Genomic DNA, 16797 nt, shown 5'->3' on the forward strand with positions numbered 1-16797 from the left:
CGTTAATGTGCATGTATACACCGCAGACATGCGATTATCATACGTCCCTGATTAAAATTCTCGATTAAATCAATAAAGCACAATTTAACTTGGTTCTGGATTTTATAAGATTATTTTATAACATGTTTTTCCTTCCCCGTACGTCTATTTCAGTGTCCACACATTATAACTCGTTTATTGTACCATAATCGCATCAGTTGCCAGACCACGAGTGCGCGCAACAGAGGGCTGTGCACTCGCGCGTTCAAGTATTTGTACCCACATGCTCGCTGAGCTCAGTCAGCGTTTGACTCAGTAGTGGCAGAAGGGATCCAGGATTTCCACTTGTTAGTAAACTCCACGATACCGAAATCAAGTGCATCCCTTCAGCCAACATGTCAAAGTTGGATCAGATCCTTATCCTCGACCCTCCGTCTGACCTCAAATTTAAAGGTATGTGAATGAAATATTATTTATTTACTTGTTGTCGTGTCAAATGTCCAGCGAGTAGTAGTGGTAGTGGTGGTGGTGAAGCAATGATTTCACACTCCCTCAAGCGAATTTCGTTGCTAGCAAGCTAGCTAGCATTCACCGCCATTTTAAGTTAGCCAGGGAGCCGGACGGGCCGCTGCAGCCTGGCGCTATAGTGACGTGGATAGCCGGGCAGGCGTGCACCCAGGTGGCCTGCTATTCAGTACCAGCTTACTGACAGTACCAGGCAAAGAGCTGGAAGGATGTGGCTGTCAGTGACTGCTTAAAAAAAGGAAAGTTAAAGTCTACACGTTAAGAAGCATGTTTGTGTATGTCTTCACTTTTAATATCAGCTACTATGCTGTTGCTAGTTGTGTTAGCAGGAGTAAACTGTTGTTTCTTGTGGCTTAGGCTATTCCCTGGAAAGAAATTAATTTCAGAATGAAAAATCCAGCGTTCATCTTGATGCACCTGTGGCAGGAACTTGTGAAGCCAGTTAAAGTGACTGACAGTTGGAATGACAAACTTGGTTAGCTAACGTGAACTGTAACAACATGGATAGTTTATTTTTTTTTAATAGCAACACCGGGCTAACGTTAGTTCAGTTGACCTAAACCTATTAGCTAGATATTGGCTAATTTTAAGCGTGTGTTCGCATCCTGGGCAAAACAGGACGGCACATTCATGGGAAAGCAGGGTGCTTCGCGCATTCAGCACTGATTGCTTTTCCTGGTAGTGATAACGTCCAGTGATGTGTCAGTTAACCGTTGGCTAATGATAGCTTGGCTAGCCAGCTAATGCCAAAGTTGATGTGTAGCTGTGTAGTTGTATAACCGTGTTGTTTTGCGTCTGACAGACCTGAAGAGACCCATATCACATTTTTTAAAAGTCCTAGATAGAACATAACTTTTGGTCATTTGTGAGTCCAACTGTTGCTCTTGTGGGCAAGTGGATGAAGTGGCAGTAAACGGCGCTGATTTCAATGAAGCTAGCCCTCCCAGGCCATGGGTGACACAACAATCTCCACAGTTGGACTATTTATCCTCATCATTATTCATTTTGACCCAAAATTCCGCACAGCACTTCTCGTATTTGTCCCAGTTACCAAGCTCTGTGCCTGCTGGAAGCATTTTTGCGAACTAGACAGTTATTTCTCTTTCTGTTGAATGTACCACTGTCCTGGACGAGGTTATAAGAGGACACTGGTGTTTGGACAAGGTGTGAATTGATACTGGTTGTAGTCTGACAGGATCATTAGGAAGGACACAAGCTCACATTCCAGACCCGCTGTGTCTGTGGGTGGGGTGTAATAATTAGAATGTTTTGGTGATGAGGTGTCCAGGGTGAAACTAATAATTTTTAGTTTCACCCTGGACATTATTATTTTGCCTGTATTTGACGATGACACAGGTGAAATAAAGGCCCCCCCCCCATGTTAAAACTCTGAAACTTATAAAATTTGTGTACATTGATTAAAATCCAGGAATGTTTTTATCATGCAAGGTGCAACAGAAAGTGCGATGGTGAATGGAGCCTTTTCCAACAGGCTGACATTGTAATTGGACAGGGGTATGGATGTAAATCAGTAAAAACTTGCTCTGGCTTAAGTTGAAAGACATCTGGAAAAGGTAGTAACCATTTGATTAAACTCACATTTGTTATGTCATAATAACAGCATCAAACAACAGGTTAATGGTGCTATTATGATAAAATTCTTCAATCATATGGTTGGAAAGCCACCAATAGTCTTATTTGTCTCGGACAGGTTGTTTTTTGGGAGCAACGAGGTAAACCAGAATAAATATATGAAACTTTCTCCAGCTGAACGTTAAAATTTCATGGGTATTTAGCCTGATGGTAGACACATGGTTCGTCATAATCTGATTATGGACCTCTACTTTTTACCCGATTAAGAAATTCTACTCTAATTTGACTTATTCCTGTTACTGATCAGTCACACGGTTTACATTTTCCCTCATCAGATTAAACTTTTGGCTTTTTATATTCTGGATTGGACGCAAAGCTAAATTGCATCAGTATGATGCTGTTCATACTGATCATTGTTTACTGATCCTCATTGACTCGTTTTGTTCTTTAGCACAGAGGCCAAAATGTTTAATCCACTGCACATGTAAGAAAATCCCAATTTCTGGGTCATAAACCACATTCTAACAATTTGATATAAAATGTAAATTATAATGAAAATATGTTTATGTCCTAGCAGTAGAACCTGGAAGCATATTGTATGTTGTATATCAGGGTTTTGGTTGTATCAAAATAGTCCTTTTGTAGGGACTACACATGTTTATGACTCTGTCTTACTTAACAAAAGTCTGTGAACCTTCCTGTTATTTATGACTATCTAATAAACAAAAGTGTATTTTATGCTGTGGTAAATTAAACCCTAACTTAGAACATGTATGATAATTCCAGTATAGTGGCCCATTTGCTTTCACACAAACCAGAGTTTTGTCATACTTTTAACCGGTCGTGTTTAGAGACTCAAGTCTTTATACCTGTTAAGCCCTTTGGCCACTTAACCTGTTATTGAACCAGCATCATATTAAATCTTACATTGGGGGGGGGACCTCTAATCCCAAGTACTAAATCCCTAAAGAATGCATCACTTAAATTTGGGAGCTGTCCCCCCCACCCTTGTTTTTGTGTTTTGTTTTGTTTTTACATTTTTGTATGGCCCACATTTAAGTGGCTTCGGTTTTTCATGTGAAGAAGCAATCTGAGGAGAAGGACGATGACCACAGCTTCTTTACCTTCACAGAGACAGAGCTAAATCGGTCTGCATGTATTGGAAAGCTGGACTGTTTTAGAGCCTCTGCTGGGACTCCTCCAGCAAGCTAGAGGGGGCAGCCCTCCTTTCCTTGGTTGGTATTTTTAGAGCAGGACTGGCCTGGGGGGACCCTAACTCAGCATACGTGCAACAAGATGAGAGAGGTGCTGCTAATGCTGCTTGAGAAAAGGTGGCATCTTAGTGTTGGGCAGTGGATGCAAGCTGCAGTATGTGGGTGGGATATCTGATGCACACAACTGTTTTCCAGTTTTAGGCTTTGGTGTAGTAGTGATCATTGTGTAAAACGCACGGAAGGTAGAAATATTTTGGGCTCAGTTAATTTCGAGCTTATAGAAGCAGTTACTCATCTGTGCTAGTTTTCTGTTTAGGTCTATAAAATTAAAAAAAAGTCATGGTTTTTACCTAGTCTTTCCAGCATCATAGTGCAAAAGCTAGTATAGCATAGTGCTGAAGCTATAATAGACATTGTTTCTGGTTCTCATACTACTACAGGTAGGCTCTGTTTAGAACAACCTGGTATTGTTCTGTCAGGAAGCAAGTCATTCTTTATAACTCATCTGTGTAGCAAGAACAAAGATCCTCGAAGTACACGCCATTAACAATGAGGTTTTTCAAGTTTGTATGAAGGCATTTTGTGACTCACCTGTGATTTTTGAAAAGCAAAAAAAAGCCCCAGTAGGCACACAAGTGTACATTCTGGTATTAGCTGGGTGGAGCCATTCTGCTCTGGTCACGCATTCCTTCTTATCTTTCAGAGCATGAATCAAGGCTAAATGCTGACTTTGAACTCCAGAAATAAAGCCAACCTTTAGAACTTGTGGAAGTAGAAAGAATATTTCTGTTTCTTGGTTTGTTCTGATATTTTTAGAAGTGTTAAAAAAAAAATGCAGATATGGGGGAACTAGTTTGGATACCTATGTAAAATTTTTGTACTAGTAATTTAAATGATGAAAAAGGTGTATTTCAAATTTTGAAGCCTGGCAGCTATTGGGTAACAGGTTTTATTTATTGGTAATATATGACTCATTTAATATGTTAGGTTAGGTTGTTACCTAGGAAACCGTAACCTGGACCCGAGACCACCGTCAGCTTCAAAGTAATACACAACAAGCAGTTTGGTCCTTGTCTGGATGCAAGTTTGCAACTTGTAAAGCACAAGTTGTTAGCCAATGACCGTGCGGCATTAGATCCACCCTCCATCATTATGGCCAGGCTCAAAACGCCAAAATCATCTGCTGAAAATCCTGAACTTGAAGCTCCATAAACGGTGGGTGACATCACTGTAGTAAAGCGCATCTTTTATACTTTTTGCATGCATGAAGATGTACACCTGTTAACAGAGCCCATAAAAATATTAAGTTGTAGCTGTGTCTAAATTCACAAATTTGGATATTTTGACATATGTTACATCAGAATAATCATATGAGCTTGCAAATTATCTGGCAGGTAAACTCTATAAACATGATTTATAACATCCATGCTGTGCTCCCAGCTAACCAAACATCATGAGACATTGTCCAAACTCCCAGCCTAATTGCGCTGATCGAGTTTGGGGTACCTCTGACTTGGCAAGAAGTGTGTTGTTGTTTTGTTTGTTTGTTTTTTTTGTTGTTGTTTTTTTTGTTTTTTCCAACATGATATGTTCAATCCGTGCTCGATAGTGCTGACCGTGGTTAAGGACCTAATTTAAAGCCAGTGGTGTCACAAGATGGTGGGCTGTTGTGCAACTTTTGATCTCCTGATACGTAACCAGTCAGCATCATCATGGGATGTCTATATGAAATTAGCTGTTTTGGAGACATGAAGGGTAATTGATTCAGGTGATCACTTGAGCGACATACAGGAAAAAGAGGTAATCTTTGATATCCCAAGCGAAACTGTGCTTTCATAGGTCGTTCCACCCCACCATCTGTATTGGATAGGCTATACAGTTATTAAAAAGAACAAAAAATAAGTAAAGATTCTTATTTTAACATCCCCAAATAGTGAAACTTGGTGTCTTTCTCTCAAAGTTTCTTTGCCGTAACCTTGTATGTAACCTGACGTGCACCTCCTGAGAAATGTAACTACATGTTGGGTCGACACAGCCCGCAACGTTAGTTGGACATAGGACATAGATTTCTCGCGGAAGTCTAAATTAAGCTCATGTCTTCATAAAGCCTATGTTATAACGAGGGATGTACAGATGACTCATCCTTGTTGACTGCCATCAGTTTATCGATTAGGTGTGAAAAGGAGCAGGAAGCCTAAAAACCTGTTTATTCAAGTAATAAAAATGATATGAAGATGTGCAATTCTCTAGCAAAAAGAGGGATTTAAAAAAACAAACAAAAAAACTTGCATCAAAATCTGTACAGAGTTTCACAGCTGATGGATTTCTAGTTGTTGTACTTGTGGCAAAAACTACCCTACAGTGTAGCCTCAAGCCAAGAAACCTGCTATTCAATAAGGCTTCTTAATCATGTTGTTGTAATTGAGTTACATGTCAGTATTTTTCAGCTAATCCTTTTTAAATGTCTTTTTGAAGCTTGGCGCCAAAACGCAGCATGCCTCTCTGTCTTCCAGGGAGGAGGTGTAACCTGAAATGTTGAATTTCTGAACTGCTGTGTAAACATGTAGCCATCTTCTTCAGTATTGTGGCATTTTTTTAATCTAGCAGACTTACTGGGGGGAATAAAAGCTTAATTCTAGGAGTTTCAGTCATCTAGGGCTGCTCAATTAATCGAATTTTAATCACGATTACGATCTGGGCTTTCAACGATCATTAAAAATGACTGAGCCGATTATTAGCCCCTCCCTCATTTATCCGCGACACCTTAAAGGCCGGTCCGTGAAAATATTGTCGGGCATAAACCGGTCCGTGGTGCAAAAAAGGTTGGAGACCGCTGATTAAGAGGACCCGAGGGAAGCTCGGAAAGCTAAGCAGAAGTTATTTGGAGAGGAGAGTGACTGCCGTTGGTTGAAAAGAGTTTAAAAAAAAAAAAAAAAAAAAACTTCAGTGGTGTTGCACACTATTTTATATTATTTTTTAAAAGTCATTGTTAACCCTTTAAAGCCGGTCAGAGCAGCACGCTCCGTTTTGCGTAACTATTTTTAAATCCCTGTAGAACCTGAACCGTGTAAGCTAGCGTAATAATTTGTTTTGCATATGAAACCGGAGGAGTTGTACTTACATCTGATGCCATCAGCTTGTCCTCGGTCACGGTTTCGTTCCACATATAGCTTTGCAAAAATTGCATAAAAAGCGCTTTCAGGAACAAAAACATAATATTCCAGAAACAGGCTTTGCCGTTCCTATCAGCTGTTCGTAACACTTCCCACAGTGAAATGATGCACATGCTGTTTTCTTTGCAAATTTGCATCATAGGATTGTTTTTTGTTTTTCCTGCAGTATATAAAAATTGCTGTATTTCCAAAATAAAACTATGAAGACACTCAAAATAAATTTCCTGTGGTGGGAAACTATTTTTTGCAACTTTATTGTATTTAAAGTTTTGAGGGATAAACCTCTTAAATTTCTCCAAGTAGAAAAATATAAATATATATATATATATATATATATATGTATGTATGTATGTATGTATGTATGTATGTATGTATGTATGTATGTATGTATGTATGTATGTATGTATGTATATGTATATGTATATATGTATATATATATATATATATATATATATATATGTGTGTATATATATATATATGTGTAAACAAAACAAAAGCGATTTTCAATTTTTTTTGTAGTTTATTGCACTTTTTTGCAATTTATGTAATTACTATGGACTTAATGCATACATATTATTAAAATATGGGCTATAACAGTTGTATTGATGTATAGCAACTTGAAATGCTCCCACAAATGGCACTACAGCATGTAAAAAAAATAATATAAGCTCTGGTGGACTTGGTTCTATGGTAGGTCTTAAAGGGTTAAATAAATATCGTCAAATAATCGTGATCTCAATTTCAGTGAAAATAATCGTGATTATCATTTTTGCCATAATCGAGCAGCCCTACAGTCATCTGTGAAGTTTTCAGAATTTTGGATTTGAACCATACACCAGTGTTGGAGACTGTGCTCTGAAATACAAAGCTAACGCTGCTTTTTTTTTTTTTTTTTTTTTTTGTGTGTTGTTTTCCAGGCCCTTTTACAGATGTAGTCACCACCAACCTCAAACTGAGGAACCCTTCTGACAGAAGAGTGTTTTTCAAAGTGAAAACAACAGCGCCACGTAGGTACTGCGTACGGCCAAACAGCGGCGTTATCGATCCTGGATCAAGCGTCAACATCTCTGGTAAGTTTTTATTTGTTAACTGTCTTTTTGCCGCCCATTTGAACATGTAGATTCGGACTGAGTGTGAGCGAATAAAGGAAATGTTCAGTCATAGGTCAACAAGTTGGAGATTTCAGTTAGGGGGGAAAAAAGTCCAAGTGACCTATGCTGTTTTTACAATGATTTCTGTATGATGTTTTTCTCATGACCCTTAAGGCCACAAGCAATGAAGTTGTTCTGTGTACAACAAGAGTTCCTTTAGCTTTAATTTCTTCAGGCTTTATCGTCTTCTCTGTCTACCTTTTGGAGTAGATCAAGTTGTGCCAGAGACCTTATCTCAGCAGTTTTCCTTTAAGCAAGTTGACCTATCTAAGATGCTATACATTACTATATCTTTTGAATGCTGGTTTATCTTATGTTTGCTGATGACATTAAGGTAGCTTGGGTACCATCAGTTTGTTGTGTTTAGGCTCCACAATTGTCCATTCAGGGTGGCCACTGGGGCCTAACAGAAATATTGGAGTTGAGATAAAGCAAAACTTCTTATAATGAGGAATATTAACAGAACACATCTGAAAGCAACCCATATCAGCATCTTAATTGAAGTAATACATTACTCTGATTAGTGGTTATAATTTCATCTTTTTTGGTATGTAAATTTGGCTGCAGGCAAAATGGGGTTTATTGGGCCAGATTAGTTTCAATTTGGCTGGTTATTAAGATTCATTAGTCATTTTAAAGACAGTTGCCTGCATTGTCTACAAGCACTGTTTCAACTCACTGCAGTGAAAGGGGAAAATGGGTTGCTTGTTTTTAAAACGGTGACCCTTTTCCTCCAGCAGGTTTAGCAACTTAAAGTTATTTGAGCTCCAGCGTGCTCAGCATTACTACATGTGAATGTCTGTAGAAACGTCTCAAAGCACTTTTGCACCATAGTCCTGGTAATGTTTATTGTGCTTTTAAATTCCATAATGGTTAAATGCACTGCTTCTGTTTGTTCTTTGCAAACATTGCCAGTTTAGTGTATGACAAATGGCATTATTTCAATGTTTGTGTGCAGAAATATCCACACATTAAAGTTTCAGAGGGCTTTATTTCTTTGATGCTTTTAGTGAACAATGACATTGCGAGCTTGTATTGAATTAAGTTGGAAAATGAATGACATCCTCTTGAAACTCAATAGATCCTTTAATGAACCTATTTAAGAAGGGAGGGAGGATGCCAAAATGGATCTCTTGTGAATGTCTGACTCGCTGAAGTGTGTATTAATTTAATTCAGGCAATCAGGTTTTTAGGAGCTACGAAAGTTAGATTCTTATTGGTCCTTCAGTGTCATTGGGGAGGTACCCGTTTGGTCTCACACAATCACATTAAAGTACAATAAGGACTCCTTCAGAAGATGGTGTGCCCCCCTGGTCTTAACAGCATGAAGTACAAAGGAACACTGAGAAGGTCTAAAGATGCTTTGGAACAATCATCCTCCAAAGTACCTTGAAAAACTGTAAATTTACCTTTTTGTTTAAAAAAAAAAAAATAATAAAAAAAAAAAAATCTATTTTTAATAAAAGTTGAGAAGAGGAAAAAATCACTGATAAATTAAAAAAACATGCTGTAAAAACAATGCCTCGGACGTTTTCACAGGTCATTTCTGGTGTTTAGTATGCTGACTGTTTATGCGATCTGTTTTCTGTGTATAGATGTGCTTTTATTCAAACAGTTCTCCATTGATCATTTCTGTTTTACAGTCATGCTACAGCCCTTTGACTATGACCCCAATGAGAAAAGTAAACACAAATTCATGGTGCAGACTATTTTCGCCCCGCCAAACGTCACCGACATGGAATCATTGGTAAGTGACTGGGATTTACTTTTGAACCCATTATTTTGCTTCTAATGTTGCAGCGAATAACACAGAGGTGTACCTTTGGTTACGTAGCTCCGAAGTCATTTAAATGTGTCAAAGTGGAAGCATGACTATAGTATTTGCACAAACAAAACGGTAAACCTTACTAGTTAAAATCTGTTGAACTGAATAGTTTTTAATACTTATTGAATTCTTTCACATAAAACAGTTGATCAGCTTAAAAAAAAATCCCCATTTAAATGTTTTGTCTTTCTTCCACATTTCCTTTTATATGTAAAAACAAACATTACTGTTCGGTCTTTATTGGTAAAAGGAGCCCTATGCATTCCAGTATCACATGCACATGACTTGTGCTTTAAAATATTAACTTGATTGACTCAATGAAAACATTTCATGTATGATATTTGATAGTAGAAAGTCTTTTACTGTTAAACTTTAAGTTGAAGGGTTATCATCATCTGCCGAGTTAATTTCCTTACTCTGAAGCATTTTCCAGTTATCCACCAGGGGACAGCAGAGACTCGGTCAGCCAGTAAAACCTGTACATACCTTGTCATTGTATTCATGAACGGACTTGTTTTGAATGAGGTTTAAAATTCAGGAAGTATAGTATAGACAAACCGAGGTCTGACTGGTGCTGATGTATAAAATGGAGTCTCATGTTGTGACTTAATCTTTTGTTTCTTTTCTATTTTATCGTCTGTACTATACTTTTCTACTTTATTTCTTTATAAATTCAGAGTCTGGGTGGTGCCATTTTGAAATATGTTGAAAATAGTTCAAATAAACAGAAATAAAAGGAAATGAAGCTGCGCCTGTGTTATATAGATTTTAAGGCTAAATTGCTTGTACATACAATGTGAAGTAGTTGGCACAGTTTTAATATGTGCATGTGTGAACAGAATCTAATCTGCTAGAAGTTCAAGTTGATGAATAACATGCTTTCATTTGCTTTTAAATCCTCACTAGTGGAAAGATGCAAAGCCAGATGATCTCATGGACTCCAAGCTGAGATGTGTCTTTGAGCTGCCATCTGAAAATGATAAAGTGGTAAGGTGCAATGATCAGAGTCCCTCCTTGAACTGGATATGCGCTACTAAAAACTCTAGAAAAATAAAAATTGTCTGGCATAGTGTTAGCATGACATTCCTGTGTCGAGAGCAGAGTGTAAGATCTCTGCAGCATCTTGCAGCTAAAACAATGTTCAGCAACTAGGTGCAGTTAGAATAGCAGTGTGATGATTTACAGGCTGAGACACTGCCCATGGAGCAGTGGTTCTATATGCTTCTGAAACTATGTCAGGTTGGTAAAGAGGATGAAGCTTAAATGGGTCAGATTAGGGCTGTGCGATATGACCAAAATCTCATATCCCGATATAAGACATCTATCGTCCCGATAACGATATAAATCACAAAAATTAAAAATTTTCTGTGAATCTCAGGCAGCTCGACTTGCGTGAAGTGTTTCCAGCTGCGCGTCATGTACCTGGAGTCGAGTGTTTTTAACGATGTATGAAACGAGGCATTTTTAGACATAAGTTGTAACGGCCGCCGTTTTCTTTGTAAGTATTTATTACACGGTGTGCTGCGGGGAAAAGCCTGTTCTAATGTTTGAGTCTAAGGTTTATTTTTTTAGCACCTGACGGCTCTTTTCTTGCTTCTCATCCGTAAATACTCTGCATACTCTTTCACGTGGTTCAGTTTATTTTGAAAAGTCTTAACAGGATCTTGAGCTTTATTGTGAAAGGTTTACGTAGAAAATAAACACGCAGACACGCGATGGTTTTACCCTTATTGTTGCTAACGACAATGCATAAAAACAGGCGCTTGTTCGTCAGTAGTGTGGTTATATTAATTATAAGAGAACTTTAAGAAATTAATATAGCCACTACAGTGACCATCAAAACGATGAGAAAATATTGCCGTAAACAGTTTATTTGTGACACCATGAAACAAACGATAGCGTAAAATGAAACGATAGACGTTTTTATATCGTCATCCGATATCTATCGAACAGCCCTAGGTCAGATCAATACTGCAACGTAGCCAGAAAACCAAAAAACTGCGAGTGAACGGATTCTTATTATCTGACTGATAGCAGGCTTTACTTTTTCACAGCTAATCAGTGTTGACTGATTAAATAAGTTATATTTTGTAGGACCAGTGTTGCTTAGGATAATTTTTCTATTTCCAGCAGCTGACTGTGAACTGTGTGTAAGTAGGAGCACATTTTCCTCATCTTAATAGGACATACCCCGCGATATACAATATCAGGGTTAAGTTCCTAATCCAAGATATGCAAATCTGAGTAGGATTCACTCTTATTATGGGGACCACTGAAGTAGAAACTAGATGATACTTTCCTCTTATTTATGTCAGGACATCAGTATGTGTCACTTTGAATCATAACCTTTTTTAAAACCTTTTTTTTTTTTTTTTTTTTTTTTTTGTGCAGTTTAAAAACAAAAAGTCCAGATCAAAGACCTGGCCTTAATTTGATCAGTCTCATGTACTGCAGCGGTTGTTTTTATCTAGACCTGGTCTGATGTGGTTTGGATCGAGGAAAATGGGCTATAAAGACTATAAATCCTAAATTGTGCTATAAATAATCAGTTTTTCCACTTGTTTTAATCAAATTCAGGTTTCATAAGTGTAAATGTTACGCATTAAACTTAGATTTGGTCTCATTGTTGTCTGGATGGAGATGAAATTTTCGTGTGTGTGTGTGCGTGTATTATTATTATTTTTTTTATTAAAAAAGCACAGACAGTAATGCTTCATGATGGGATACCTGTTACAAGACCCCTGCTCAAAAGTGAGATCTCTCCCTGTACTATTCAGCAAAAAACAAAAAGCTTTTAACTTTTTGTCTCTGAGAAGTTATTTGTAAAAGTAGCCATAGCTGAAATCTCTGTGCACGCAGTTATGTTTATATCGTGATATTTACTCGGATGATATTCGCAGTTTTAAATGCCCTGAATGTCTTATTTTTCTCTCGTCGTGTACTCTCAGGCACTACTACATGATACTGAACAAGCATCTGGCATCTGTAGGACTTGTACTCTCTGTTCCACAAGTTCTTTTTGTAGCTGAAGGGAGTTCTTTATGAATGAATTGAGGACCGATCAGGCCACGTGCCTCCTGGATTGTACTGTGTGAGTGTTTAAAATATGGAACCTATTCACAGAGTACCGAAGGTCATCTTCTGCTTACAGGAACATGTTAGCGTGGGTCATGCCAGCCTTGTGTCAATGAAAATATCCCTAAACTATTTATTGAAAACTTGGGAAATCTGTGCTGCTTAACACATAAAAGTAATCAGAACCTGAAGTCTCTCCTAAAATACATTAATTAATACATTAATTGTGTTGTGCTCTATTGCCAGTTTTCCAAACTTTGAAAAATTCATTTTGTTGCCCAGATCAGTGAAACCACCGACTGTTATGTAAATGTACCTTCTGGTAGCTCCAGGTGTTGGCAGTGACGGCAGTTGTGTGCACCATGTATCAGGGTGTAGCAGGTCGCACAAAGAGAAAGACACAGCAACATGTTTTACTGTCACACCTCTCTACTTAAATAAAGACCAAAGGGACATGTGTAAGCAATACTGACGTTCCTGAGCATAGGAGAAATGTTATATGTAAATGTTTAATTACTAGATGTATATTTTTTTTTTAGCATGCATCAAATTCTTGTGGCCCACAGGAATCGTGGCTCGTCAGTGCGTTTTGCATTTCAACAGCTAACTTTGTCTTCGCTGCTGATGTGAAACACTGAATAACAAAGGCAGCTCTAACTTTTTTTGTAAGGTGAGAAAAGGTGAAAGCTTTAATGAAAAAGATGTTAGTGTAGCTTAGTGCCTCCACTGTATGTCCTAATAATTTAAAGAGAAGTTCAGACTTTTTGTTTTTGTTACAGAGTTACCTAGGTTAGTTAGGTTTTGTGTGTGTGTGTGGTCCCCCAATATATAAGTAACTCCTCTGCAGGCTCACATTAGGTCATTTTTAAGACTTAAAAAAATAAATTCAGTTTGTGTACGATCAGTCATCCTTGTTTTCATTGCTTATCTGAGCCTTAGTAGGCCTTGTTATAAATGCCTGACTTGTGGGAGCGATATGATGTCCAGAGGGTTTTATTTGTTACCCTCCAGGAAGATTTTAATTTTAATGTAGTTTTATTTACTCAAGCTTGAAATATGTTTTTGTTTAACAAATGGCCCAGAATGATCAGGATAAACTTCTATTAAGTACTCAATGCCTTAACTATGTGCTGGCCAATCATCCTCAAGAGCGTAGTCACTCCCTAAAGGTCTGCTTTTGAGCCAGGAAAAACCCAGATCCTGCCCTCGTACTGATTGTCAACGTTCATCTGCTACTATGCAGCACTCTTTTTTTCTTCTTCCTCCACCCCTCATGTTGTCATGCTGTCTGTGCCACTACACAAAGCCACATCCACCATGACTTTTGGAAAGACATGTTTTTTTTCTTTTTGCTTGTCTCTTTCATCTGGCACCATGAGCCTCGGGGCCCTCGAACAAGGCCGCCTTTCTTTTGGCTCATGCGTCCGTCTAGAGGCTAACCTCCATACTTAGTCCAGGGCATACTGGGCCTTACCTCATCCTCTCTTTGTTGGGCAGAATGACGTGGAGGCGACCCGAGCCGCCCCCGTGATGAACTCCGTGAAGGCGGAGTCGTCGGCAGCCGCGGTGCCTATCGCTGCCGGAGCGGACGACGCGGAGATGAAGAAAGTGGTGGAGAAGTGCAAGAGACTGCAAGCTGAGATGAACAAGCTGAGTGAGGAGAACCGGCAATTAAAGGTTGGATATGATTGGTAACTAATTGTAGTCAAACACTTGGATTTTTAATGCTAATGCATTCCACACAGAATAAAACTGAAACAAAGTGTGAATAGGGATTTACTGTCAAATATAATTGTACGAGCCTGTGAGTACACACCAACATCATACTACTCTCTGGTGGTTTTGAGTGTGTTTGTTTCAAACTCCATAGAGGCTTGTGACAGCAACATGTTTGAATGCAACACAGCATGTTGTGTGGGTGTGTTTTGCTGGGTACTTCTCACCTCTGGCTCTTCCAGAGCGTTGAACTGAGGATGAGAGGTTTGTTAGAGCAGTCAGAGTGGAAACATGAATTTTGTGTAGTTGTATGAATGCAGATTTTTATTCTAATGCACGCTTCACAACAACCAGGCAGTGAGAAGGGACAGCTACACTGAGGGCCTAGCAGTCAGTCTCAGCATTAGCAAGGGAAAGACGCGTCCCTCTGCTGGAAAACAGCAGGATGAACGCACCTCTTCTGTTTGAAGAATGCAAGATGATATGCAAAAATCAGTTGAAATAAAAGATTAAAATGTATGGATTTGCATGTTATTGCTCTGTTTGTGGTATAAGCTAGATAAGTGACACAACAGGAATTTTCTGAGGCAAACTGGAAAAGGGAGGGACCGTTTTCAGGGTATTGGACACTCATTTGAACTATTAGATGACTTGTTGGCATGTATGTTGGAGTATGACAGGATGTGCATCTAGTTTGATGCTCTTGTACTTAAAAGTGGGAAAATTACACATTGTCTTCTCCTCAGTGAGGTCACAAAGTAAAGAGAAATTTCTCAGTTTTCTGCCAGTTTCAGTTGTCATTAGTGACCTCTCTGCAAATATATAAGAACAGATTTTCAGCATCTGCTCTCTCACTGTGTGAGATGAGGGGAATGGCCTTGGAAAGTGTGTCTTAGAGTACATATGTTAAAAGGCTGAACAAGCTCAAAATGCGCATCCAAGTTGCAAATTTAACTTTTTTGACTTTGGAGATGGTTTTACAGCAGCCCAGCAGGACGCTGGACACCTTTTTTCTCTCTGTTTACATATACAGCATTGTTCCTTCCTTAGTATCACTATGAAATTCTCCAACTCGACTGCTATGTTGGAATATTGTGGTTGCTTATTTCGTAGTCCGTCTCTCAACAATGGGGAGTGAACCATGAGTTTAAGTGCAGTAGTCACTGGGACAGAAAACTGCAAGTCTGGGCTCAAAGTTTGAGAATTTCTGTAAACGTGCTTGTGTTTTACTAATCTTATTACCTTATTCACTCCTCTTCTTTATTTGTTTTCTGTTCTTTACACAGGACGAAGGTTTGAGAATGAGAAAGATGCCCCGCTCAGACCACATGACACCAAACTCGACCAGCCTGCTCGGTCGGGAAGCCAGCGCCGCCTCCCTACCATCCCTCCTCGTTGTCATAGCAGCCATCTTCATCGGATTTTTCATAGGGAAGTTCATCTTGTAGACTGGGAGAAGCATGCCAGCCGTATCCCACGCCTCGGCTCTGGAATTAAAAAAAAAAAAAGGAAAAAAAAAAAAGAAAAGGAAAAAGGCCTGGAAAAACCGAGAAGTCTTTCTGTTGACTTTTGCCATATCATTGGTAGTGTGGCCTACAGTGAACACATCTGTACAGTATCATTTGAAGGCGCCGCCTTTTTACAATCTCACACAGTTAGTATGCACAGAGTTGAGTGAGGAAAGGCGACAAAAAGCGATTGCCCCCCCCTTCTTCTTTGTTTTTTTTTTTTTTTTTTTTTTTTTTTTCTTTGCCTGTATAATCCAGATATCCAGTGTGGTGGGACAATGAAAGTTGTATACTATCAGTCAACATGGAAGATGCACCTAGAGTTAACCATGGGCAAGAAGCGCTCAAAAGAATAATATCTCTTCCCCCCCTCTCCCTCTACTTCTGTTTTTAATAGGAATTGAATGGAATGTTAGGTGTCTTGTAAATGTCGTTTTAAATCCTTTTAAACAAAAAAGGAAAGAACTTCCATCATAAAGACGTTGCTACCTGTTGCTGGATTGCCTCTGAAGTAAAATCTGTTCGGTTTGTAATTTCTTCTACTTGTGTTGGAATGTTCAGGCCCAGCTGGGGATATAGGTGCCTCCTTCTTGTACATTTGTCTTGATCTCACAATACAAATACAGACTTATTATTGTTATTATATTATTATTATTATTATTGCTACTACTATACAAATCGTATATCCTTCTGAGGCAGTTATTGACTGAAATAACGTTTCCATTCTTAAAGTCCTGTCAAAGGTATTCAACATTGAAAAATAAAAATGAAAAATGTGGTTTTCATAGCTGTCTTTTCCTGCTTGTTGTTGCTGCCAATGTTTTACTTTGTGTTTGTACAATGCAGTACAGTATATGAATTACCCTGCGTTTCTAAATTTGCTTTATATTTCTGCTTCATAGGTATTGCAGTGGATATATATGTATATATTTTGATGTAACCTAGATTGGTCAGATGAATCAAGATGGAAGTTTTGGGCTGTACTTGAGTTAGCGAGGAAGGGATTGTTGTACATTTCTTGTGGTTTGAGCTCCCACA

At 38.6% G+C, this 16797-nt stretch overlaps 1 protein-coding gene across 1 annotated transcript; it reads left to right on the forward strand.

Annotated features, from left to right (window-relative positions):
* Positions 1-260: 260 nt before the first annotated feature.
* LOC146613133 (vesicle-associated membrane protein-associated protein A-like) lies at positions 261-15954 on the forward strand. The gene is made up of 6 exons (XM_085378219.1): positions 261-432; positions 7402-7554; positions 9279-9382; positions 10367-10447; positions 14033-14212; positions 15538-15954. Exons 1-6 carry the CDS (start codon positions 375-377, stop codon positions 15697-15699), a joined length of 738 nt encoding a protein of 245 aa, XP_085234345.1. The 5' UTR covers positions 261-374; the 3' UTR covers positions 15700-15954.
* Positions 15955-16797: the final 843 nt, after the last annotated feature.

The sequence above is a fragment of the Diplotaxodon limnothrissa genome, linkage group LG18 (genome assembly GCF_057381915.1).
Source record: "Diplotaxodon limnothrissa isolate DT_005_m linkage group LG18, D_limnothrissa_male_GT1.1, whole genome shotgun sequence".
Classification (NCBI taxonomy): domain Eukaryota; kingdom Metazoa; phylum Chordata; class Actinopteri; order Cichliformes; family Cichlidae; genus Diplotaxodon; species Diplotaxodon limnothrissa.

Coding starts and splice junctions, on each gene's coding strand:
- LOC146613133 (XM_085378219.1), top strand. CDS start 375: ATGTCAAAGTTGGATCAGATCCTTATCCTCGACCCTCCGTCTGACCTC. Junction 9,383..10,366: donor TCACCGACATGGAATCATTG/GTAAGTGACTGG, acceptor AATCCTCACTAG/TGGAAAGATGCAAAGCCAGA. Junction 10,448..14,032: donor CATCTGAAAATGATAAAGTG/GTAAGGTGCAAT, acceptor TTTGTTGGGCAG/AATGACGTGGAGGCGACCCG.